General features: G+C 38.8%; 1 protein-coding gene across 1 annotated transcript in view; it reads right to left on the bottom strand.

Moving 5' to 3' along the window:
* The window catches only part of Slc9a7 (solute carrier family 9 member A7), a 140414-nt gene extending 125059 nt beyond the window's left edge, over window positions 1-15355 (bottom strand). The window contains exon 1 of the mRNA XM_040276594.2: window positions 14848-15355. Within this exon, the coding sequence (XP_040132528.1) occupies window positions 14848-15175 (328 nt within the window). The 5' untranslated portion in view covers window positions 15176-15355. The remainder of the gene's footprint in view (window positions 1-14847) is intronic.
* Window positions 15356-27000: the final 11645 nt, after the last annotated feature.

The following is a 27000-nucleotide window of genomic DNA, read 5'->3' as shown; positions in this document are numbered from 1 at the left end:
CAGAAACTGTCAGAACTAATTTTGCCAGGATCCTGGGAAACAGTAAAAGGTTTACAGCTGACTCAAGAACAAGCCAACTCTAAAATGGTAGAAAAGCTTTGTGTCGTTTTACTTGCTCCTTTCTTCACCCTGTCCCTAGCTCAGTAGCAGAACCAAAAGACAGCAGCCCACATTGCCTGTGTAGGGCCCTGGTGTCTGGTTCCAGAGGGAGCAAAATAGACTGATTTGAAATTTTTTGCATTTGTTTTTTTCTAACCTATTTGGGAATTACACAAACAAATGACTCAAGGTGCCCAACTCTGTCACTCATGGCAGAGAAGCAGTAGGCTTTGTTCTAAATCATTAGAAGATGAAAAACCAGTAGCTAACTGGAAAGAATGGCTCACTCAGAGAAAAAAAAATAACAGGAGGCATCTCTGAGGAGGTTAAGACACTGGACTTATTAGGCAAAACTTTAAATCTAAATATGATTAAAGATAACTGTAATGTACCAATTTAAAAACAATACATTCTAAGCATGATGGCACACACCTCTCATCCCTGTGGTTTGGGAGGCTGAGGCAGAAAAATTACAAGTTCAAAGCCAGCCTCAGTAACTTAATGAGGCCTCAGCAACTTAGCAAGAACCTGTCTTCAAATAAAACATTTTAAAAATGGCTGGGTATATGGCTCAGTGTTTACGTGCCCCTGGGTTCAATTCCCAGTATCAAAATAAATAAAATAAATTATTTAATAAATAAAATAAAATAAAATAGAAGGAAAACTATTAGAAACCAGTAGAGTAGAGAAGAGGACCAGGGAGAGGGAGAAGAAAAGGGGAAGTAGTGGGGATTGGGGATTCAAATGGGAGCAAATTATGTTAAATGCACTTATGAATGTCAAAATGAGCCCCACTAATATGTACAACTATAAGGCATATATCTTTTTTGCTTATAGGACTTAAGAAAATCATGAATAAAGAACTAAAGGAAACCAGGAAAACAATGTATGAACAAAATGGAAATATTGATAGAGATAGAAATTATAGAAACCAAGTACTCGAATTCTGGAGTTGAAAAGTAAAGTAACTTAAATGAAAAATTGACCAGAGTGGCTCACCAGCATATGTGAGCAGGCAGCAGAAAGAACTAGCAAACTAGAAGATAGGACAATTGAAATGATCAAGTCTAAGAAGCAGAAAGAAAAAAAGAATGTAGAAAAATGACAGAACCTAAGAGACCTGTGGGAAAACATCAAGCAAACCAACATCCACATCATGAAAATTCCAGAACAGAAAGAAAAAGGGTTACAAAGGATATGTGAAGACCTAATGGCTGGAAAAGTTCCCAAATTTAATGAAATACATGAATCTATACATACAAGAAACTCAAAAATATCTCCAAGCAGGGTTAACTCAAAGGGATACACACTGGAAAACATTATAATCAAACTGATGGAAAACAAAGAAAGAATGTTAAAAGTAGCAATGAGGGGCTGGGGTTGTGGCTCAATGGTAGAGCACTTGCCTAGCATGTGAAAGACCCTGGGTTCAATTCTCAGCACTGCATATAAGTAAATAAATAAATAAATAAATAAATAAATAAACATCCATGAAATACTTTTTTAAAAAAAAAGGAGCAATGAGAAGTGACTTGCTACATACAAAGGATCCTCAATATGATAAAATTGATTTCTCAGTAGAAGCCTTGGAAGAAAGAAGAAAAGTGGGATGACTAAATATTTAAAGTACCAAAAGTAAAAAAATAAATAAATAAATAAACAATCAAATAGGGAAAACCCTCTGTCAACCAGGAATTCTGTATCTGGCAAAACTAGCCCTCAAGAATAAAGAAGAGGGATTGGGGATATAGCTCAGTGGTAGAGCACTTGCCTAGCACATGTGAGGCACTGGGTTTGATCTTCAGCACCACATAAAAATAAATAAAATAAAAGTCCATTGTGTCAATCTACAACTACAAAAAAATTTAAAAAATAAAGAAGAAATTCCCATATAAACAAAAGGTAAGGGAGTCAATTATTATTAGACCTGTGCTATAAGATATATTGAAGGATTTCTCAACTGAATAAATGAAAGAACTCTAGAAAGTAACTCAAAGTCATATGAAGAAGAAAAAAACACTGGTTTTCCAAAAACAGATAATTTTTTCAATTCACCTTTTATTTGTTCTTTTTAGTTTTTCATGACAGTAGAATGTGATGTACTTTGATATATTATACATATATAGAGTATCACTTCCCATTCTTGCAGTTGTTCATGATGTGGATTTCCACTGGTCATGTATTCATATATGAACAGAGGAAAGTTAAGTCCATTTTATTCTACTGTTTTTCCTGTTTCCATCCCCCTCCCTTTCCTTCATTATCCTTTGTCTAATCCAATGAACTTGTATTCCACCCTACCCTTATTGTGAGTTAGCATCCGCATATCAGAGAAAATATTTGGCCTTTGGTTTTTTGGGACTGGCTTATTTCACTTGGCATGATAAGTCTCCAGTTCCAACCATTTACTGGCAACTGCCATAATTTCATTCTTTTTTATGTCTGAGTAATATTCCATTGTGTATATATGTACCACATTAAAAAATAGGTAAATTTTAAACTTTTGGTTTGTAAGGCTTTTTTTCTCTTATGATTAAAAAAGCAAATGCAAAACAATAATTATAAATCTGTTAATGGGCACATGCCGTATAAAGATATAAAATTTAACAATAATAATATAAAGGGACAGGGGCAAACTGTAAGAGCAGAATGTTAGTATACTATTGAGTTTTAGGATAGGCTTTTCCCTGCAGATAAGACTGATAGAATGAAAAAGCAATACACAGAATGGGAGGAAATACTTGAAAATTACATATTTGTTGAGGGATTAATATTTAGAACTCCTACAACTCAACAATAAGGACAACGACAAAGAAACTAAACCAATTTAAAAATGAACAAAGGACTTTAATAGACATCTCTCCAAGTAAGATATGCATATGAAAGGATATTCAATATCATCAGTCAATGAGATACTACTTTACATCTACTAGGGTAACTATAATTGGTTTTTGTTTGTTCACTTTGGTACTGGGAATTGAACTAGGATTACTTAACCACTGAGCCACATTCCCTGTCCTTTTTGGTTTGGGGGGATTTTTTAGTTGTAGATGGACACAAAACCTTTACTTTATTTATTTATTTTTATGCAGTGGTGATGATCAAACCCAGGGCCTCACACATGCTTGGCAAGAGCTCTACCACTGAGCCACAGTCCCCTTTTTGCTTTTTTTTTATTTTGGAAACAAAATATTTTATTGCTAAATTGCTGAAGGCCTTGCTGAGCTGATGAGGCTGGCTTTGAACTTGTGATCCTTTTGCCTCAGCCTGTCAACCCACTGGGATTACAGGCATGTGCCACTGTGTCCAGCTATAACTGTTTTTCTTTTTTTAATGGAAAATAACAATTTTTAGACATAATAGAGAAAAACTGGAATCCTTGTACATTGCAGTGGGAATACAAAATTGTGCAGCTGCTATGAAAAAACAGTTTGTCAGTTCCTCAGAAAATCAAACACAGCCAGGTGTGGTAGGAGCACACCTGTAATCCTAATGACTCAGGAGGCTGAGGCAGGAGGATCACAAGTTCTAGGCCAGTCTCAGCAACTTAACAAGACCCTCAGAAATTTCTGGAGACCCTGTCTCAAAACAAAAAATAAAAAGGGCTAGGGATGTAGTTCAGTGGGAGAGTGATACTGGGTTCAATCTTCAGTACTGCAAAAAAAATTCAAACAGAACTACCATATGACATAGCAACTCCACTCCTAGGTAGATACTCAGAAGGACTGAAAAACAGGGAGAACAGATACTTGTGTGTAAATGCCCATAGCAGCATAATTTATAATATCCCAAGTGTACATCAACTGATGAATAAACAGAATGTGGTATGTATATAAGCAATGGAATATAATTCAGCCATAGAAAAGAGTGAAGTTAATACATATGCTATACAACAGAGATGGCCTCTGAGAATACTATGCTAAGTGAAATAAGCCAGATATAAAAGGACAAATATTAGAGGAATCCACTTACATAAAATATCCAAAACAGGCAAATTCCTTGAGACAAAAAGTATATTACAGGCTGTCAGTGACTAGGAGAGAGGAATGGAGAGTTGTTGCTTAAAGGATACAGAGTTTATATTTGGGAAGATGAAACAATTTTGGAAATAGTGGTGAGGGTCAACTGTATGAATGTTACAAACCCTACTAAATTGTTGTTAAAATGGTTAAGGTTAAGTTGAAGTTTTATGCATGTCCAAAAGAAGAAAAAAAAAAAAAGACAAGAAAACGCCATGTGGTTCATCAGCCAAATACAGTTTTCTACAAACATGGATATTCATATACTTACATATCCTTTCATTTTCCTTCCTTAAACAGTCCACTTCAATTCAGGGAGACGTTTTCATACACAAAGGTTTCCTTTTCAGAAGTTTCACCATCACTGTGAATCTAAGGCACAAGAACCTGAAGGAAGGACCTAATGCTAAATGGCATTAGAGCACCTTATTTTTTTGCAGAAAATAATGCATTGAACAATATTTCAGAGCACGCACAATGTGACAAGCAGACTTCTAGAGGCTGGAGAGATAGTAACAAACAAAAAAGATATGCCATGCCTGCCCAGGGCTTACATTTTAATGTATTTTGTAAAAGCTCATGAGCAGATTCTCATACACCAGGCACAAATATCACAGCAAGAGAAGACAGCCAAAAGAAAGCCACAGGCCCCACCCTATCCACCTCCATAAAAGCAAGTTATAGAGCTCAGAAAGCTTTTTAAATTTTTTTTTAGCTGGGCACAGTGACACACACCTATAATCCCAGCAGCTTGGGAGGCTGAGACAGGAGGATCCTGAGTTCAAAGCCAGCCTCAGCAACTTAGTAAGGCCCTAAGCAACTCAGTGAGACCCTGTCTCAAAATAAAATATAAAAAGGGCTGGGGATGTGGCTCAGTAGTTAAGTGCCTCTGGGTTCAACCCCCAGTTCCAAAAAAAAAATTTTATTTGTTCTTTTTAGATATACTTGAAAGTAGAGTGTATTTTGACATATTGTATATACACGGAGTAAAATTTATTCTAATTAGGATCCTATTTTTGTGGTTGAGATGAGAAAGCTTTTAAGCAACTCCTTCTACCTGAGAAGACCTGGGGCAGCCACTCTGAACACTTCTCTTAACATTTTTTCTATTCCCATAAAATACTAGTAGCCGTCTGTCATCAATGGAGTAACACCTGGAATAATGATCTTTGGGCTGAAAAGGAGCAGGCTTTGTGCTTCCACGTGGATTTAGAGCCCTCAGCCCGATCTAGCATAGGAAAACTGAGTCTTCAACATCAGTCAACCTCACTCTGTGTAGTTCTGCACTGGAGTTTGGGGCTAAAGCCTCAGCTAACATAAAAGTTACCTTGCTTTGTTTTATACTCTGGGCATAAATTTCCCCGAGACCTCCTAGAAACAGGTAATGGAGCAGGATTCAGGCTCTACACTAACTATCCTGGTCAAATGCCTCTTAAGCCATATTGATCCCATGCCTTAATAAACCCCCACTTCCAAATTTCAAGCTTGTGACAGTGACCACAGGAGATACTCGACCTAAGTTTCAATTTCTTCTTCTGTCAAAATGCGACTAATAATACAATCTCAACACATTTGATGTGAAGGTTTAGTAACTCTATGTAGGTAAAATACTTAAAAGAGTGCCTGGATATAATAGCAAATGCTCAATAAACAGTTGAGCACTATCATTTTATTACAAAAGAAAAACATAGTGAATGTATTTGAACAGTAAAAGTTTACATTTTCTTATTCAGATTTGCCAAAAGTTGGAAGCAACCAAGATGTCCTTCAGGAAGTAGGTGAATGTAAACTGGTACATCCAGATAATGGAATATTATTCAGTGCTAAAAAAGAAATGAGCTATGAATCAAGCCATGAGAAGACATGGAGAAAGCTTAAATTCACATTGCTGAATGAAAGAATCCAATATGGAAAAACTACATTTTGTATGATTCTCAGTATATAACATTCTGGAAAAGGCAAAACTATGAAGACAGTAAAAAAAGATCAGTGGTGGCCAGGAGGTAGAGGGATGAGGGAGGGAAATATAAATTTACAGGCAGAGCACAGAGGATTTATAGGCAATAAAACTACTCCATATGATGTATTAATTATGGATATGTTATAATATTTTTATCCAAACTTATAGAATGTACAATACTAAGAATGAACCCTTATGTAAACTACAGGTTTGGGTAATAATGTTGATATATGTTCATCTATCCCCACCATTCTGGTGGGGATACCAATGATTGGGGAGGTCATGCACATTTGGCAGCAAGGAATATATGGGTAATCTCTATACTGTCTGCTCAATTTTATTGTGCACTTAATAACTGCCCTAGAAACTAAAGTCTTTTTTTTAAATTATTCTATACCAGTAAGTCTGTGACTTCAGAATGAAAACAAGCAAAAACCCTGGCAGTGTGTTAACACACAAATTTCTGGGCCCTACCCAAAATGTCTGGGTAAGTTGGAGGCAAGATTTTTCACTATCAACAATCTCCCAAATGACATTGATGCTGCTGGTTTGGGGACCACTTCGAATAGCATCACTAAGTGGAACCATGAAAACAATTTCATAAACTCAAAGACAATACTCTCTGCCAACTGGATTGTTTAAAATACAGAATTTAGTTTATCAGCAACCAACACATAAAAAATAAACTACACACAAATGCTGCTACCTATTTATCTTTTCTGGATTACGTATGACAAAGTATTCATCAAATACTGCAACAGAGTGGCTGGCTGCTTTCCAAATATGTTCCTTTTCCTCCAAGTAGACTACGTTTCCCTGGCTCCCTTCCAATTAGATGTGGCCTTGTGCTAAATTCTGTCCAACGGAAGTGGACAAAGAAACATACAACATTTCCACACTTAGCACATGTGTCTTTCCCACTTGGTCCTCTTTTCCTTTCCTCATTCATCATCTGGAAGGGGAGGATTCCAAAGCCCTGAGGGCTGAGGAAACCACAAGATAGAAGGTACCAGGTCTCTGAATCACAATATGAAGAACCACTTACCAGTCCCTTGCAATGGCCCATGATATGAGTAAAAATGAATTTCTATTACTTTTGGTCACTGAAATGGGGTTAGTTTGTTTTAACAACTAGCATTACCCGAATATAACCATCTGCATTGACTAAAAGCCAAGTATAATGCTTTAACTAAAAGCCAGAAGTCTCCAAACATATATTCTCTTGTCAGTAAAGCAAATGGACTTGAAAACAATACAAAAAATGAAATTAAAAAGAAGTCACTTATTATCAGGTCAGTTAAGAATAGTATTATCTCATGTAAACTAATGTCAAACAATGTTAGTTTGGTACTAAAGATTTAACCCAGGGGTGTTTTACCACTGAGCCACATCCCCCAATCCTTTCTATTTTTTTATTTTGAGACAGAGTCTCACTAAATTGGTTAGGACTTCACTAAGTTACTGAGGCTGGCTTTGAACTTGATATCCTCCTGCCTCAGCCTCCTGTGTTGCTGGGAATACAGGTGTGTGCCAGAGTGCCCATCTAGTCAAAAAGTGTTGATAAGTGTCAAAAAGATAAGGAAAGTAACAGGAAGTATACAGCCTCACCTGAAGGGTGAGCTAACGGGGGGGGGGGGGGGGGGGGGGGGGCCGCTAACTTCTTTCCCAACCTATTTTACTAAGAAATTTCAAAACGTGAAGAATAGTTGAAACAAGAAGGTAATGCACACCCTTTCACCCATCACATAGATTTAATAATTCCTAGTATGTGGTCATATTTGTTTTCCTCATAAATGTGGTATATTTTCTGACTAAATTTTCTGAAAAGTTGCATGCATAAGGACTCATATAGTTCACCACTAAATAGTTTAACCTACATCTCCAAAGAAAGAGTACATTCTCCTCCACGACCTGAATTATCCTTAGAAAAATACTAATAATTCCCTAATATCGTATCATCTAATACCCAGTCCACATTCAAATAGCCCTGTCCCCAAAACATCTTTTATAGTTCATTTTCATGGACCAGGAGCCAATCAGGGTTCCTGTGCTACATTTAGTTATGTCTCTTTAGTCTCTTTTATCTAGAACACTCTATTTCCCTTGACACTGACTTTTTTAAAAGAGCAGGATTCGAAAATTTGTCCCATATTCTGGATTTGTATGATTGTTTTCTCATTGTTCTATAACTTGTTTATCGCCTGTATTTCCTGTAAACTGAAAATTGTGTCTAAATCCTTGATGAGATTCAGAGTAAACATTCAGAGAAATAACACTACACAGGTGAAGCTGTATGCTTCCTATTACATCGTATCACAGGGCACATAATACCAGATAGTCCCATGATGAGTCAGGATAAATTTGATGACTTGGTTATAAGATGGTAACTACCAAACCTCTCCGTTGTAAAGATAACTTCTTTCCTTTGCAATAGACAAGTGATCTGTGGGGTAATACTCAACTCCATACAAGTACTGTGTTCCCTAACAAACTTTCACCTCTAACTCTAGAATTCATTGAAAACCCCTGCCTAAATCAGTTATCACTGGGGTGGGGAGTACAAATGGTGATTTTTTAATTAAAAAATTCCAAAAAGGTTAACTTGTTACAAGTTCTAGCACATGCCTCTAATCACAGTGATTCAGGAGGCTGATACAGGAGCATCCCAAGTTCAAGGCCAGCCTCAGCAATTTAGCAAAGCCCTAAGCAACTTGGCAAGAACTTGTCTCAAAATTAAAAACAATAAAAATAAAAATGACCGGAGATGCAGCACATTTGTAAAGTGCCCCTGAGTTCAATCCCCAATACCAAACCCTCCACTGATTACAAGCTCTAACAAATGCTTTCAGGAAATACCATTTTTCTAATTTTAAGACAAAAACATCTCACTTCCATTTATAACTTTTAAATAAGTAAAAATATGCTTTATGCCCAGAGACTTTTTTAGAAAGAACATTATACTATTCAAGAGGATCCTGCCCAAACATACAACTCATAGTTCTAATGCATTTTTTGCTGCATAAGTTATTTACTTTATTTTAAAACAACCTATAATTGCAAAATTAATGGGTTGGGGATGTAGCTCAATGGTAAATCCTTGTTTAGCATTTGCAAACCCTGTGTTCAATCCCCAGCACCACAGTTTTTAACAAAAATTGCAAAAGTAATGTGTCAATGTTAAATTTCAGATCATTCAGAAGAACGTAAAAGAAAAAGTAACATCTCCCCACTCTCTCTCCCAACATTTGGCCCTACTCCCAAAGGATAACCATCCTTGTTTATGTTCATATAGCATATAATTATTGGAAAAACAAAGAAGATGATATACATAATATTCTATCCCTTATTTCCCCATACCACTATTATATGAACAGCTGCCTTAAAAGAATATCTCAAGGGGCTGGGGATGTGGCTCAAGCAGTAGCGCACTCGCCTGGCATGCATGTGGCCTGGGTTCGATCCTCAGCACCACATACAAACAAAGATGTTGTGTCTGCCAAAAACTAAAAAAAATAAATATTAAAATTCTCTCTCTCTCTCTAAAAAAAAAAAAACACACACACATCTCAAAACACCTCTTTTTATCAGCTGCATAGTATTCCTTAATGTGAATGTGCTGCAATTTAACCAGTCCTTTCCTGACAAGTAGTCCAAATTTTTACTGCTAAAACTAATATTGCTGTTATCATGGTTTGGGTATGAGGTATCCCCCAAAAGCTCATGTGTGAGACAATGTCAGAAAGCAGAAAGTTTACAGGTGAAATGATTGGGTTATGAGAGCCTCAACCTGATTAACACAATAATTCACTTGTATGGATTAACTGGGTGGTACCTATAGGCAGGCAGTGTGTGGCTGGAGGACTGGGGGCTATGCCTTTGGGATATACATTTTGTCCATGGTGAGGGAAACTCACTCTCTGCTTCTTGACTGTCATGTCCTGAGATAATTTCTTCCATCATGACCTTCTGCCCTAACATTCTGACTCACCTTAGGCACAGAGCAATGGAGCCGGCAATCTATGAACTGAGATCTCTGAACCCCTGAGCAATAGATAAACTTTTCTCCATTAAAATTGTTCTTGTCAGCTCTTTCGGTCACACCAGTGAAAAAGCTGACTAAAACAGCTGTCTATATAATACAATGCAAGTACTTCTGAAGGATAAAGTGCAAGTCTTGAAACTGTTGGATAAAAGGGGGGAGTAGGTACATTGTAGATCTTTTTCTAGGTATTAATAAATAGGCCACCAAAAACACACAATTCTCCTCACTCCCACTGTGTCCTAATGCATTTTAAAATCACAGAGGGCCTCTGCTGAACAAACCTCAAGTAGCATAGCTTGCCAAAGAATCACAAAGTCAAAAGTGAGGGCTGGGGACATAGCTCAGTTGGTAGAGTGCTTGCCTTGTATGCACAAGGCCCTGGGTTCAATCCCCACACCAGAAAAAAATGAACAAAGTCAAAAGTGAGAATGGGAACTAATATTTACCAAGTGCTTAAGTGCCAGACACTACCCTTGACCCTTTAAAATATCTCAACAATACTTTAACAATCCTTTGAGTTGAGTAACATTATCTACATTTTCCCAAAGAGGAAACAAAGGCTCAAGCTTTATAAGGAACAAGACTACCATTTGAATTCAGAGGTAAAAGATACCAAAGCAAGACCATACATAGCTGCCCCAAATGGGGGCCAAAGTGAGGGGCTCCTTAAAAAGGACGGGGAGGAATTCTGATTAAGCAGGAAGACGGTGGTTCTAAAATGTTTATTCACAGGCTCAAATGTTAATTTCTTGTTATTTCAAAGAATTATATTTTCCCCTCTGAGACTTACCCTAGGAACCCACTCCCAAGCTGTGCTTAGCAATCCAGCTCCAACCCAGCAACAGAGCAGCAATGAGCCCAGGATCCACAGAACCCAGAGGGGCAAATCAACAAGTCCTCAGAAAACTGATAGGAGTGGAGGAAGGGGAAGTGAGAAGCAGGTGGTGGGGTCTTGTGGATATTTTGAACCCATATCAGTTGTCACCAAAAAAAAAAAACAAATATCGTGGAGGAAGTAGAACTATCATACACTTAAGAGAGAATCACAGTTTACTGACAAAGCCTGTTTATGCCACCCTTCCATACCTCAACCACTTACTGTTTCTGCTGTGCAGACATGCGGGGCTCAGTAACTATAGGATGCCACTTCAATCACATACAAAGCCAGCTCGGAGCTCCCTGGCCTGACAAAACAGGTTAGACTGGTGCCAGACTGATGCCTTGCCCCATGCCTGCAGCTGGCATGGTAGGGTCTGGGGGCTGCTTTCAACCTCACTGGAGGGACTCTTTTCTTGTAGCTGCCTCCACCTATGGTCTAGCAGAAGAGCTTAGAACTGTACCTTGCTGATTAGAGGAGTTCCTTTCTGTTTAAATGCTAAGCTTGCACAACATGTCTCCTATTGTTCTCACCTCCTTTGCATCCCAGCAAGCATTTACAACAGGGTCTATTTGGGCATACCTCTCCTGAAGTAAACATCAGCTCTTCCCTGGGGACAATGGGAATAATAAGGAGGAGAGGAAGGAAACTCTTGCCCCATTTTATCTCCATCTCAGGAACTGAAAGGGCACAGAAAAATGATAACATGTGATTTAAACAGGGGGAAGTGGGTGTGAAATTGAGGGATTTGAGGAACACCTTAAAATACCATCACAAGTGACACAGAATGGAGACATGGACACACTATCAGGTGATTCCACTTCCATCGTTCAAAAACCAAAAACCATAAAAGGGTATACAGTGACATCACCCTCCCACTCCTATCTCATGTCCAGCTAGTTCCTCCCTCCCAAGGAAACTAATATTACTAGTCTATTGCATGCCCTTCCAGAAATAGTTTATGATTATACCAGCTTATATGTATTTTTTAAATATTTAACAACACCCCTCTCAAATTGAAGCATCACTTCAATATAAATAGAAATTATACTTTAAATTTTTTTCAACATAAAGCATTTTAAAATTCACAGTTGAACTCTTTGACTTAAAACAATTTACCAACATTTAAAAATCTAATTGTTTGCCTCCAGAAATTAACAAGTACCAAGCGCACAGCTGATACTTAACAAATGATTACTTAGGTCTTTCTGTCCTTTATTACTCAAAGCCAATTGAAAAATTACTCACTTCCTCTACTGATATCAAGAAATAAAAATCTGATTTCTTACTATTTAAAAGGGGAAGTCCTGAAAAATCTGTACTGCATTCACTTAAACGTTCAAAGACTGGCTTAACTGTAGTAATCATTTCACTGTGTATATCAAAACATCATGTTGCACACCTTTTTAAATAGATAATTTTAAAAATATTATCAAAATGAATTTTAACAGAATCCCCATGCCAATAATCTGCAGTATATAATGAATAATTAGCTAATCAGATGACTTTAGAATTCAGATGGGGGAGACTGAAACAGAAGACCAAATATCCCTGAGAGAAAAAGAAAAATGTTTTCTTATGATTACAAATGATGCAAATCAAAATATCAATATTTGGGACATTCGCAGATGTTACACATTGACAAAATAAATTTCTTGATACATTTAAAAGTAACACCAAGAACTGAACATATAGAACAAAATGACATAGGAATGCTATAAGATGATGCTGCCTTGTCCATAACATACACACACACACACACACACACACAGGCGCACATCCCTAATGACTAACAGGTTAGGGTGAGTTTTTAAAGTACGTAGGAGCAGGGCTGGGGGCATAGCTCAATGGTAGATTACTTGCCTTGCATACATGAGGCTCAGTCCCCACACCACAAACCAGTATATATCAGCAAAGGAAAATTCCACTGTTGTTTTTAAGCCTTAACATAAGTGACCAAATCCCTAAGAACATGGAGTACTCCTCAGAAAATATATTTTTAAATCCTCACTTGAGCACATGCATTTATGAGCCTGTCAAATCTACTTCTGTTGCACATTGTCCTTTAAGGAGATGGATCTGGGGCCTATAAAATAAATATATTTTTTTTTCATGGCTATCTACATACATATAAAGGTAGTCTTTCTTTGCAACATGGCTCTCAGTCAATCACCTGAAATGACAACATGCTTTAATTCCCTACTCAGGAATTCTCTAGGCTTACCTACCACCCTCACATCAGTCATTTGTGTCCCAAAGCACAGGGCTCAAGAACAGGAAGGTATGGAGGCCAAAGTCTCTCCTGAAATCTATGATGTACGATAACTAACTTCATTTTAGATGTGGTTGTTTTGATTCAAGACCTGCTTAAGCCATTACTTCTTCAAGGCTGGAGGGCTCCTGAAAGCATTTGCCTCTTAACAAAATTTGTCTGAAAAGGTCATGAGCCCTGGCTGTCAGCAACAAACCAAGAACCAGGAGAAGCAATGCCCAGGGCCAAGGGTAATTTGCACATTAAAGATTAAGGTGTCAAGGATGGGGCTTTAGCTCAGTGGTAGAGTGCATGCCTAGCTTGCAAGAGGCACTTGGTTCCATCCTCAGCACCACATAAAAATAAACAAATAAAATAAAGACATTCTGTCCATCTACAACCACAAATTTTAAAAAAATTATATATATATATATATATATATATATGAAGGTGTCTGCTTTCCACTCTATCAGGAAACCCTGGATAGAAATTGAGTGAATAAATCCTTTCAGTGTAAGTGATGAAGTAAAACGTTCCTACTTGGGAACAGTCATTAAGTGGTTCACCTATTTCACTGGAGGATGCCAGCATGGGCTTTAACATCACTGAATTAAATTCAAAAGAACATGTATGTGGCTCTAGTTTGGAATCATGGGGGAATAAGAGGGGGTATAGAGGAGAGGGATGACTCAGATTATTGCTGTGTTGTTATCCACATAATAACAGGAGATTTATACTGACCACCACGCATATAACACAGTGTCCTGTTAAATCCAGAAAAGGATGGTGGCAGCAGCCCATCCTTAACGACAAAATCAGGTTGACTCTCAAATTAAAACCACTACTTTTCCTCTTCACACACTCAGAAATGTATATTCAAAGTTGTTCCATGTTACCATTTTAGGAATACAAAAGCTCCTCTCTGCTTAAGTAAAAGCAAGTAACTAGGTATAACTTCCCACTGGGATCTAAGAGAAGGACGTGAACTTGTCTCCAGTCTAGAAGCTTAACACGGTGGTGCCATCACTCTGGGTTATGGACCAAACTCACCTATCACAGCATTTAATGTTCTGGCTTTATTATTAACAAGAGACCTGGGAACACGGACCTCATAAGTGGGCGCCTACCTAGGTTGACTGTGGATGTGGCAAATAAGAGGCCGGGCCAGCCCATATCCAAGCAGAGACACCTTCAGCCCTCATCCCCACCCCTACGTGGTGTGGCCTCCCAAAAAGTCAACCACCTTTGGCCCATACACACACTCTATGTAGATCTGAACTGGGGTGGGGAGGCGGGTGATGGAGAGGGGCGCAACAGAGACAGAACCGGGCGGAAGGAACTGGGCCATCTCTATGCCTTTCATTTTCCTTGGTCCCTGGTAAAGAAACGTCGAAACGGGGTGGAATTCTTTTTAACGGTAGTAGAAAGCCAGAAAAGGCAGACAGTTGACCTTGGGAGCTCACATCGTCGCAGCGGGAAACGCAAAAGAAACCAAACACGTTGGCAAGTGAAGGGGGAGCACCGCGCAGCGCTGGGAGGAGCGCAGGGGCCCCGCTGCTGGAGGGATGTGGGGGTGGGGGGTGCGGCAGGGGTGCTCACCATAAATCATGGCCAGTCCGGTCTCGTGCAGGAAGCGCACCCGGCGGTGCTTGAACAGCCAGATGGTGAGGATGGTGAGGGTGAGCAGCAGGATGAAGGTGAGCAGGCTCACGCTGTCTTGCCGGTGGCTCTCCTCTGCCTCCTTCTCAGTGGCTAGCTCCTCCATGGCGCTGCTGTCCTCAGCCGCCGCCCCAGAAGAGGAGGCCGCGGCCCCAGCACGCAGCCCCCGACCCAGTAGCAGCGGCAACAGTGGTAGCAGCAGTAGCCGTGGCCGCAGCGCACGGACAGCCCGCCCAGGGCCCGGGCGCGCCGTGTCACCAGGCTCCATTGCCCCAGGGCCGCCTGCGCCTCCTCCACGCGGGTACCAGTAGCCCGCGCCGTCGGCGGGTTACCGTGGCGCCGCGGACTTGCTGGAGTAGCCGTGGCCGCCGCAGCTCCTCCTCCTGCTCGCGCCGGGGCTGGGACTGCGCCTGGAGCTGCGCGGGGGAGGGGCGCGCACAGTGCGCAGGATCCCCAAGCACCGCCCCCCGCCCGCGCACCTGTTCATCCCCCTGCTGAGCGGAGCCGCGCCCTGCGCAGACCAGGCAGCCGAGGCGTGGCCAGCTGTCGCCTTCCTATCCACGGGCGGGTCGCCGGCCCTTTGCCTGTCTCTGTTCCTGACCAGGTCTTGGCGTACCTGGCCAGACCTTCTGGGGTCGCCACCGCGCTGCCTAAACGGGACGGCAGAGGTTGCCTGCTCCTGGCAGGAGCCAGGAGCATCAGCTTAGATTCCCTCGCGGTGTGGTCTCTAGTCCTGTTCTTGGTGCCTCCGCAAACAGTTTGATCTCACGCCAGTATGGGCCCAGTAAAGTGGGAACCCTGAAGGAACTGAGGACCCACGAAGCCAAATAACCCCCTAGACCTCTTTCCTCTCCTTTCATATCGCTTTCCATCTCTTAGGACTCCCCAAAATCTGCTAGGCTTCATTCAAACCTCTGCTCCAGTCTGGGTCAATGTGAGGATTGATAGAGGTCAGAATCGGGAGAGGGCGTTGAAATACCTCCTTCATTATTTGGAAAAAAATAGACTGACATTCTTGGAAAAAGACTGCAGCTAAGTCCCTTGGGGAAGAAGTTTGAACCAGAAAGAAGTGAACACACCACACCGGATAGATGAGTAGCAGGTGGCCCTAAGACAGATCGGTGGACCAATGGGAGGGGGTTTACACTGATGACCCTTTTATTTTGACTTCCTGGTAGCTCAGGGAGTCTTTGAATCTTAGAACAAAGCTCAACTCTGAAAAGATTTATGAATTGGCCTCACAACAAGCCTCTTGAAACAAATCCTTAGAAACTAGAATTTTCCAATCCATCTTGTCCCTCTGGTCAAAGAAAAAAAGAGAAATCAACTTAATTATTGAAGTCCTGATGCTTAGTACTATGCTCAAAAATGTTTATTGAATCATTATGAAATAATTCCCATCAACTCTCCTTGTTTTCTCTCCCAGAGGATTTTGCATTTTTAAGAAAATTCATTGAAGAAGTTAGGAAAGCTATTCAGATCACTGCTGCCTCCCCTGTTCCCTTCTAGGTGAACATTCTGCCAAGAGTGTCCAGTGAGTGCCCTCTTTATGACAGGGAAATCTCTTCATCTATATTTTAGTCAGTGCCTTTCTCTACTCCTCCAGACTGTCACCCAGCCCCTGCCAAAAAAAAAAAAAAAATTCATATGCAATTAGAAGTCCTATGCAGGTTCCAGTGAAACTGCCAATACTAAAAACCCAGATGGTTAGACAACAATGGGGAATTTTGATCTAATTTCAGGAAAGTTACGGAAAGGCTGTCTTTACTAAAAACTGGTCAAATCAATCATAATCTTATGCCCTCTTGAACTCCCAGAAATCAAGGACAGGATTTTTCCCTGTAGCTGAAGCTACCTTAAAAGTACAGATTTTGAGCCAGGCATGGTGGCACATGCCAGTAATCCCAGCAGCTCAGGAGGCTGAGGCAGGAGGATCCTGAGTTCAAAGCCAGCCTCAGCAACCTAGTGATGCCCTAAAAAAATTCAGTGAGACCTTGTTTCTAACTAAAATACAAAAAAGGCTGGGGATGTGGCTCACTGGTTAATCACCCCTGGCTTCAATCCCTGGTACAAAAATAGTACAGATTTCTTAGTATTTGAGACAGATTGTATTTTCCAAAAATGGACTCCAACTGTATTTTCAATCCTAGAACCTTAGCACACTTCATCAAGAGATGACATCTATGTTCCCTCCCCTTGAATTTACATGAACCTTTGGTACTATCTCAAAGAACAAAAAGTAGCAATTGATGTGATTTGTAAGGCTAGGTCAGAAAAGGTGGTCTAGCTCCTATGTGTGTGTTGCTCTCAGTCTCACTTTCCTTCTCATACACTCTCCACTCACTCTGAAACTTTGGGCTTCTAAGTAAGAAATCTACCTACCTTGAAGCTGCCATGCAAGAGAATTCATATAGAAAGCCCATCCATCAATAGAAGCAGATGTCACAGGAGCCCCAACTTTTTAGTATTCCTAGCCCAAATGTCATATATGTTAATTACTGAGCATTCAAATTATTTTGTTTTCAGTCACAATCTTACTATAAATCTATGAGAGGCCACAAGCAAGAACAATCTAGCTGCTGGGCATGGCGGTGCACACCTATAATCCCAGTGACTCAGGAGACTGAGACAGGAGGATTACAAGTTTGAGGCCAGCCTTAGCAACTTAGTGAGGCCCTGTCTCAAAATAAAAAATAAAAAAGGTCTGCAGGGTGGGCTGGGGCTGTAGCTCAGCGGCAGAGCGCTTGCCTAGCATGCATGAGGCACTGAGTTTAATCCTCAACACCACATAAAAATAAACAAAACAAAGGCATCCTGTCCATATACAACTACAAAAAAAATTTAAAGGGGGGGCTTCAGGTATAAATTGGTGAAGAGCCTCTGATTCAATCCCCCGGAACAAAAAATTTTAAAAAAAATTTAAAAAGGATGAACCAAAGAATCATCTAGCTGAGCCTAAACACCTGAACCTGATTGATGAAATGATTGATGTTAGTTTAAGTTAGGGTACTGAGTTTGAAGGTGACTTCTTCCACAGTAATAGATAATCAGAAGAGTAATTATTGTATAAAGTAGTCAAGTCAGAACATGAAAATCTCCACCTGACTTTTCATAAATATACGCCAAACACTCCATTATCTATACATATATATGCAAACTAACTTATGAAACACAGAGGTTTCTGATTCCAGTTAATACAGAATAATCTTAATCAACCCATTCTCTCCCAATGAATGCAGCTATAAAACCTAAACAGATCTGGACATGTGCCAGTAGTCCCAGCTACTTGGGAGGCTGAGGCAAGAGGGTTGCTTGAACCCAGGTGTTCAAGACCAGCCTGGGCAACAGAGTGAGACCCCCCATCTCAAAAAGAGAGAGAAAATCCTTAATAGAATGCACAGAGGAACTCTTTACAGGTTCTGAAAAGTAATTTTGTTAGGTAAGTTTAGGAAGAAAATCAGAATTTGAAGTAAAAACTGGTGTTGAGTTTACCATTTTTTCTTCCAGTCTACACTGGACTGGACCCAAGGAAATCCAAAATCCCAGAAGCGGGATTGACATGGACAGAGAGAGCTTCAGGAAGAGCAGGAAATAAGTCACCTAATGTTCAGAAAACTCTGATAAATACCATTTTCCCTTTTTTACTATTAATTCTCTTAAGCCTTAACCAATAAACAATGCTACTGTGGCAGCTGAGTCAGTGATAATGGAGGACACAGAACCCACAAGCATTCAAAATGCCAAGAGAGGGAAAATTCTTCCCCCTGGTTGGAGTGGTTGTGGTCCTAACAACAGGGACTGCCATAGGGACCAAGGGCAGATGCACTTCTTGGCCTTGCTTCATGGCCTGACAGCAGACCCCAGAAGGCTTGGTGTTCACTACCCTCAACCACCATCAACTGTGCATTGATGAGATCAGGGTGCCCTGTATGTGTTCTCTTGAACAGCTGCAGGAACTTATCTCTAGCCCAGGGTAAAATGATTGAGTTGAGTACATCTAAAGACAATTAGCATTTGCACACCTGCAAATAATCAATAAAACAAGCTCCCTTCTTTTTTTCAGAGCCAGCTAGACATCTTGTCAGAACTGTGTCTCCCTTCCTAAATGGAAGCCCCATTAAAAAGCCTTGCCTGCCTATTCACTCACCTGACTTGAAGTCATTTTCATCATCATCAAGTCAAAAGATCCCAGGATCCCATATCATCAAGACAGTGGGGGCAAACCCTCAATGATATTTTTTTCTCTCTCTCTACTGTTACCTGGAAGAAAATATGGGCAAAGTTGCATTATGTACATGGCAAAGAAGAGTAAATAAAGACCCAGGATTCTTGCTAGTAGATCAAGAAGAGAACTACAAGAAATCAAAAAGTACCAGAGAAATTGTGGAGAGGGAGAAGGTCAAAAAAACAAGCACATTGAGCTGGGTTTGTGGCTCAGTGGCAGAGCACTTGCCTAGCATGTGTGAGGCCCTGGGTTCAATCCTTAGCACCACATAAAAATAAATGAATAAAATAAAGCTATAAAAAAGTACAATTTAGTTTATATTAAAAAACAAGCCCAGGGCTGGGGCTGGGGCTCAAGGGTAGAGCACTCGCCTAGCATGTGAGAGGCCCTGGGTTTGATCCTCAACACCATGTATAAATAAATAAAGAAAATAAAGGTATTGTGTCCAAATAAAATTAGAAATTTTAAAAAAATTCCATAAAGGTGTTTACAAATTTCTAGGTTCACCTTGACCTTCTCCATGGATCTGATACTAAAAATCATGCCAAAGATTGTGATAACTAAGAAACATATCTCCACCCAAGTCCTAGGCTAGGTACTAGATAAAACACAGGTAGAATAGATCTGAAGAGCACTGCAAAAGTTTTGAAAACTGATTTGGCTTTGAAGCAATGATCCACAAAAGGGTGATCAGAACTTGTGATCTAAACCCAATCATGTTGATAAACTATAACAAAAATACAAACATTCCTCTATTGGCTACAAGTTCTCATGAAGTAATATTTGAAATATCGAGGATAAAATTCCAAATTATTCAGCACCTGAAGAACTTGAAAATCTAAACTTGAGTGGAAAAGGCAATTCATGGACACTGATGCTGAGATAACCTGGATGTTGGAATTACCTGAAAAAAATATTGAAGCAACTATTATAAAAATGGTCCAACAACCTCTAATCCCAGTGGCTTGGGGGGCTGAGGCAGGAGAATCACAAGTTCATAGCCAGCCCCCAACAACTTAGTGAGGACTTAAGCAGCTTAGCAAGACCCTGTCTCAAAATAAAAAGGTTAGAAATGGGCCGGGGACATGGCTCAGTGGTTAAGCACCCAGTACCAAAAAATAAAACAAAACAAAATGCCTCAACAAGTAAATACAAAAAATCTTCAAATGAATGTGAAGATTAAAAGTTTAAGCAAAGAAGAAAAGAATAAAGAAAGAAAAAATTTAAATTTTAAAAACAGAAAATTATAATAACTGAATTTTTAGATTTTCAACAAAATTCAAACTGAAATTCAATTCAAACTAAAATTTTTACATGAATGCAATATAAGAATGGAAATGAACCACTCCTTGGTATTTATCCTAAAGAATTAATCATACTATACTATTATATTATTAATCTTCATACTATAATGATATATTCATACTCACGTTTATAGCAGCACAATAGCCAAACTATGGGACCAGCCTAGGTGTCCATCAATGGATGAATGGAAACAGAAAATGGGGTGTATATACAAAATGGAGTCTTATTCAGCTATTAAGAAGAATGAGATTGTGCTGTTTGCAGGAAAATGCATGAAACTAGAGATCATTATGTTAAGTGGAATAAGCCATACTCAGAAGGCCATAGGTCCTAAGTTTTCTGTTACATAAAAGGAAGCTATAGAGAAAAAGAAAAAGAAAGGTCTGGTGAGATATCTCATGAAAATCAAGGGGAGATCAATAGAATAGAAAAAGGGACCAGGGAGTGAGAGGAGGGCAGGGATCGGGGAAGTGCTAGGGAGCCAAATTATATTGTTATATTGTATGCATGCATGAAAATATGTAACAACAAATTCCATCATTATGTACAAATCTAATGTACCAATAAAAATGTGGGAATAAAAGAAGAATGGAGTGAATGAGTCATTAAATTTGAGGATGGATCAATAGAAATTATCCAATCCGAGAAATAGAAAGGAAAAAATGAGAAATAAATCAACAGAGCCTCAAGAACCTGTAGGATAATAAAAAAACAGTTGAAATGTTTGTCTTTGGAGTCTGAAAGGGAGGGAAAAACATGGTGCAAAAATATATGAAGATATAATAACTGAAAACATTCCGAATTTAGCAAGAGACATGAAGCTGCAGAAACAAGAATGTTGGCAAACCACAAACTGGTTAAGTCCAAAAGACTCAATGCCCAGATATAGTATATTCAAACTGCTGAAAAGAAAAACTAACAAATTATCCTTAAAGCAGAAAGATAAAAATGACACATCATATGTAGGGCAGTAACTATTTGAATGAATATGAATTTCTCATCAGGAACCAAGTGGATCATAAAAAAAGACAAAGCATTTTTACATGATCAAAGAATTAGCAACCTCAAATAATATATACAGTAAAAAATAGCTTTCAGGATGAAGAAATTAATCATTATGACATAATCACTTCTATACAGTATAAGAGAAGAAAATACTTCCCATTTTTTGACATAAATATTATATGACAGTTGAAGAAAAGAAAGTTACAGTCCTCTCTCTCTCTCATGAACTCAGACATAAAGGTCCACGATAAAATATTTACAAATTAAATCAAACAATGTATAAAAAGAAATATATCCACTAACCAGGTGGTGTTTATGCTGAGATGGCAAGGGTGATTCAACATCAGCCAATCAATGCAATCCACAATATTAACTATCTAAAGAAGAAAAATCACATGATAATATATTTATTGATTCAGAAAAGCATTTGACAAAATGCAACATCCATTCATGATAACTTTCAGCAAAATAGGACAGATAAAGTGCATGTACAAAATAATTAGTATTATTCTTAAGGTAGAAGATTGAATTCTCTTTCCCTAAGATCAGGAAAAAGGCAAGAAAATCCACTATCACCACTCAGATTCGAAATTGTACTGGAATTTTTAATCAGTGTATGAGGCATAAAAAGGAAAATACAAAGTATAAACATAGAGAAAAAATCACGATATATAAATTTCAATGTAATATTGGCAAAACAACAAAAAAAAACAGAGAACAAAAGTCAGGAGGGGCTGGGGTTGTGGCTCAGTGGTAGAGCATTTGCCTAGCATATGTGAGGCACTGGGTTTGATTCTCGGCACTGCATATAAATAAATGAAAAAAAAAAAGGTCCATCAACGTCTAAAATATATTTTTTAAAAAGACAGGAAAGGAAAAAAAAAGAAGTGGTCTCGAGGGATATTTGAATATTTCTCCTATCCTCAAATAACATTATTGTCTACTTAGAAGATTCCAAGGAGTGAGGGTCCCCTCCCCTCTCATTATTTCTGCAGGCCCCAAACAGAAGGAATGGGACACTCACCCACTAGGGACAAGGCTCTTGATCCTATAATATCTCAGTTCCAGTAATGAAGTGAACAACCCTTAAGAAGGGGACCAAGACAACTTTCTGCCTGATGGGCAGGAGGGGAGAATTTCCCCTCCTGAATTTCTCACACTCTAAGGAAATCCCCTGCTGACATTTCAACTAACTGTAAGCTTTGGGAGACTAAAGTTCTGTATCTTAGCATTTTTATCCGGCACTTTACCATCCTAGTATATAATAAGAGCCCAGTAAACCCTGAATGACTGTATGGACAGATGGAGGAATGTGTGAATTTCCTCTTCTGTTACCTAGAAAGGGTGACAGTGGCTGCTGACCCTGCCTCTGTAAAGTATGCACATTTTGCTCCATTGTTATAAGAAACTCTGCATAATTGGGCTCTGTTGACACTCTTAACAACAGAGAGACCATTTTGCCTGTCAGTCTTCAAAAAATTGTGAATAATAAGTTCATGTGGATTATTAAAACTTCATCTCTAGAAGAATTATGCTGTAAAAAGAAGGATAATGAGGATATTCCACGGAAACTATAAAATCTTAGAACCAAATAAGCGAGTTTAGGAAGATCTCAGGATACAAGGTTGGCACATGAAGGGCAAATATATTTCTATATACAAGCAATGTGCAGTTGGAGATGAAAATTTTAAAAATATATCATTCACAATAGCACACAAAAGAAAGGGAAATACTTCGATATATGGGCTGGGGTTGTGACTCAATGGTAGAGCGCTTGCCTGGCACATGCAAAGCCCTGGGTTTGATCTTCAGCACCACATAAAAAAATAAAATAAAAGATGTTGTGTACAACTACAACTAAAAATAAAATGTTTTTTAAAAAATACGTTGATATAAATGTAACAAAACATGTTTAGGATATATATGCTGAAAACTACACAATATTAATGACAAAAATCAAAGAAGACCTAAAATGAATACAGACACATCCATGTTCGTGGATTGGAAGACTAAACTTAGCAAAGATATCAATTCTCGCCAAATTGATGTTTTATATTTAATGCAATTCAATAAAAAAAATCCCAGCAGAAGTTTTAGTAAATATAGACAAGGCAAATCTAAAATGAATAGGAAAATCAAAGTAATCAAAGTACAATAGCCAAAACAATTTTGAAAAAGAACAAAATTGGAGGCCTCACAATACTTAATTTAATATTCAGTATAAAGCTAATATATAAAGTAGCAAAGATATCAAAGGAGGGTGATATGAGTAAGGACTATTATGGATTGATTGATGAAACAGAATTGAATCCAGAAATAAATTTACAAACAAAATTTATTTTTGACAAAATTGGAAATATAATCTAATAGAAAAAGTACATTCTTTTCAAAAAATGGATTGAAATTAATGGACATCCATATGCAAAAAGAATCTACCTTGAACTGAACTTTATGCCTTCTACAAAAATTAGTTTAAGTAAATTATAGATATAAATGTAACATGTAAAACTTTTAGAACACAGAGAAAATCTTCGTGATCTGAGCTAAGCAAAGAGTACTTAGACATAACACCAAATGTACAACTCTTCTGTAAAAAAAAAAAATTGCCAAAAGACTGATAAAAGTTTGGGGCTGGGCATAGTAGTACATGACTGTAATCCCAGTGGCTCAGGAGGCTGAGGCAGGAGAATTGCAAATTCATAGCTAGCCTCAGCAACTTAGCAAAACCCTAAGCAAATTAGAGAGACCCTGTCTCAAAATAAAAAATAAAAAAAGGCTGAGGATGTAGTTCAGTGGTTTAGTGCACCTGGGTTCAATCTGTGGTACCTAAATAAATAAATAAATAAAAGCTTTTACACTATAAAATACACTTTTAAGGGAATAAAAAGATGTATTTCTTGGACAGGTAGAATTAACATTGCATACCAGGTAAAAATGGGAGTTCATAACCCACTTGAATCAAATCTATGAAATATGATATGTCAAGAGCTTTGTAAGGTTTTGAACAACTAATAAAAAAACTTATGAAAACAAACAAAAAAGAATTAACATTGTCAAAATGGCCATCCTACCAAAAGTGCTATACAGATTTAATGCCATTTCTATTAAAATTCCAATGATGTTCTTCATAGAAATAGAAAAAGCAGTCACAAAGATCATTTGGAAAAATAAGAGGCCAGAATAGCCAAAGCAATCCTTAGTGAGAAGAGTAAAGCAGGACACATCACACTACCAGACCTTAAATTACACTACAGAGCTATAGTAACAAAAAAAAATGGCACCAAAACAGACATGAAAACCAACAGAACAGAATACAAGATACAGGGACAAACCCACAGGTATACAGTTATCTCATGCTAGACAAAGGTGCTATAAGCATACATTGAAGAAACAATAGCCTCTTCAACAAATGGCCTGGGAAAACTGGAAATCCATATGTAGCAAAATGAAATTAAACCCCTGTCTCTCACCATGCACAAAACTCAAAGTGGATCAAGAACTTAGGAATTAAACCAGAGACCCTGTGCCTATTAGAAAAAAAAAAAAAACAGAGGCCCATCTTTTTATCATATTGGCTTAGGAACCGAGTTCTCAACAAGACACCCAAAGCACAAGAAGTAAAATCAAGAATCAATAAATAGGATGGAATCAAACTAAAAAGCTTCTTCACAGCAAAAGAAACCATCAAGAACTTGAGGGCTGGGGTTGTGGCTCAGTGGTAGAGCACTTGCCTAGCATGTGCAAGGCCATGGGTTCAAACCTCAGCACCACATAAAAATAAAATAAAGTTATATTAAAAAAAAGAACTTGAATAGTGAACCTACAGAATCAGAGAAAATCTTTGCCACCTGCACCTCAGATAGAACATTAATCTCCAGGATATATAAAGAACTCAAAAACTTAACACCAAAAAGCCAAATATCAATAAATGGGCAAAGGAACTGAACGACTTCACAGAAAAAGAAATACAAATGGTCAACAGATACATGAAAAAAAATGTTCAACATCTCTAGCAACTAGATAAATGCAAATTAAAACCACACTGAGAGTCTATCTCACTCCAGTCAGAATGGCAATTACCAAGAATACAGGCAACAATAAATGTTGGCAAGGATGTAGGGCATTCTCCAATTTTATATTAGTTCAAGGAAGGAATGAAGGCCTCAAGAAATCCCAAGAGCTATGCTTTGAGTTCAGTTAGCCTGAGATGTTTTAGGATGTAGCAGGTGAGGAGAATTAAAATCTTTTTTTTTAAGAGAAAGAGAATTTTTTAAATATTTATTTTTTAGTTTTCGGCAGACACAACATCTTTGTTTGAATGTGGTGCTGAGGATTGAACCCAGGCCACACACATGCCAGGCGAGTGCACTACCGCTTGAGCCACATCCCCAGCCCATAAACATTAGCTGCATGGTTAAGGACCTCTTTTGTAGAATTAGAAGTGTCCAAAAAGAGCTCTGTGGTAGACTTTTATAAATAAGTTGGAGAGTTAATAATTTATTCAGGGTTTATTATGAAAAGAACACTGAGTATTTTCAACGGAGAAAATTTAATGCAAGTAATTGGTTCTACAGTTGATAGAAGAGCTGAGACACCAACTAGGGGTCAAGATATACTACTAGGGATTAGCACAAAGAAGGCCCTTGGCTGGAAAGACGAAGAGGAGGGAGTTTGATAGTTCTTATTCCCTTCTCCTTCCAAACTTGGGATCAGATCATATGAGAAAAGCTAGCACCATAGCAGGCTGTCATGGTAGATGCTATCCATGGAAGGGATTCATGGGGGGAGATGGCAGGCAGCCAGACAGGGAAAGGGCTTCCTTCCTGGTTCTTGCTGTTCTTGTCTGCCTTGCTCCACAAGCACTAGTTTGCAGCTTCTTTCAGCACTTTCAGAGCCAGCCTCAGCCCAGCAACCAGACCTCCTAAGGAGCCTTAATATTAATTCCCCAGGGCCTCACTTTACTCTGAATCCCCAGGTTCTGGTAATCCCATGTCTTCCCTGTTGTTCTCCCAACCTTAAAGGTAGTAGTTGCCCCATTTAATTATTATCTCTGAGTTCTCTCAGAGTAGCCTTTTCACTCTCTCAGTTTTCCAATACCTATGTAACCAATTTCCTACATTAACCCTCCTCTGTGAAAACCTCTAGTGATTTTGTTTCCCTGACTGATAGTCCAGTCTCTGGAAACCTAAAGCATAAAGTAAGAAGGCAAGCAAAGGTAAGACTGACCATGAGTTCCTCATATTTCTTTTGCCTCTGACTTGCATTTGTTCCTGTTTTTGAGTATAAGAATCACAATTCCTAAGCAAGGTACATGAGGCTTATGGAGGATTTTGCTGGCAGTTCCTAATATTTCCTATTTTCTTCTTGTAAACACAGGGAGGATTACATTTTCACCTCTTTGAAGTTTTTGGTGACTTTATGACTTGCTGTGGCTGATGAAGGAAGAGCAGAAGTGGTGAATCTCAGTTTTAGGTGCATGTATTTAAGGGCAAATGCATGATTCTCTGTGCTCTCTCCACTTTCAGTGTTGAGTACTGGAGCCTCAGGTTGAGGTGGCA

Source organism: Ictidomys tridecemlineatus, chromosome X (assembly GCF_052094955.1).
Source record: "Ictidomys tridecemlineatus isolate mIctTri1 chromosome X, mIctTri1.hap1, whole genome shotgun sequence".
NCBI classification, from domain to species: Eukaryota; Metazoa; Chordata; class Mammalia; order Rodentia; family Sciuridae; genus Ictidomys; species Ictidomys tridecemlineatus.
Note: the sequence above shows the minus strand (reverse complement) of the source record. Positions and strands in the feature narration are given on the sequence as shown.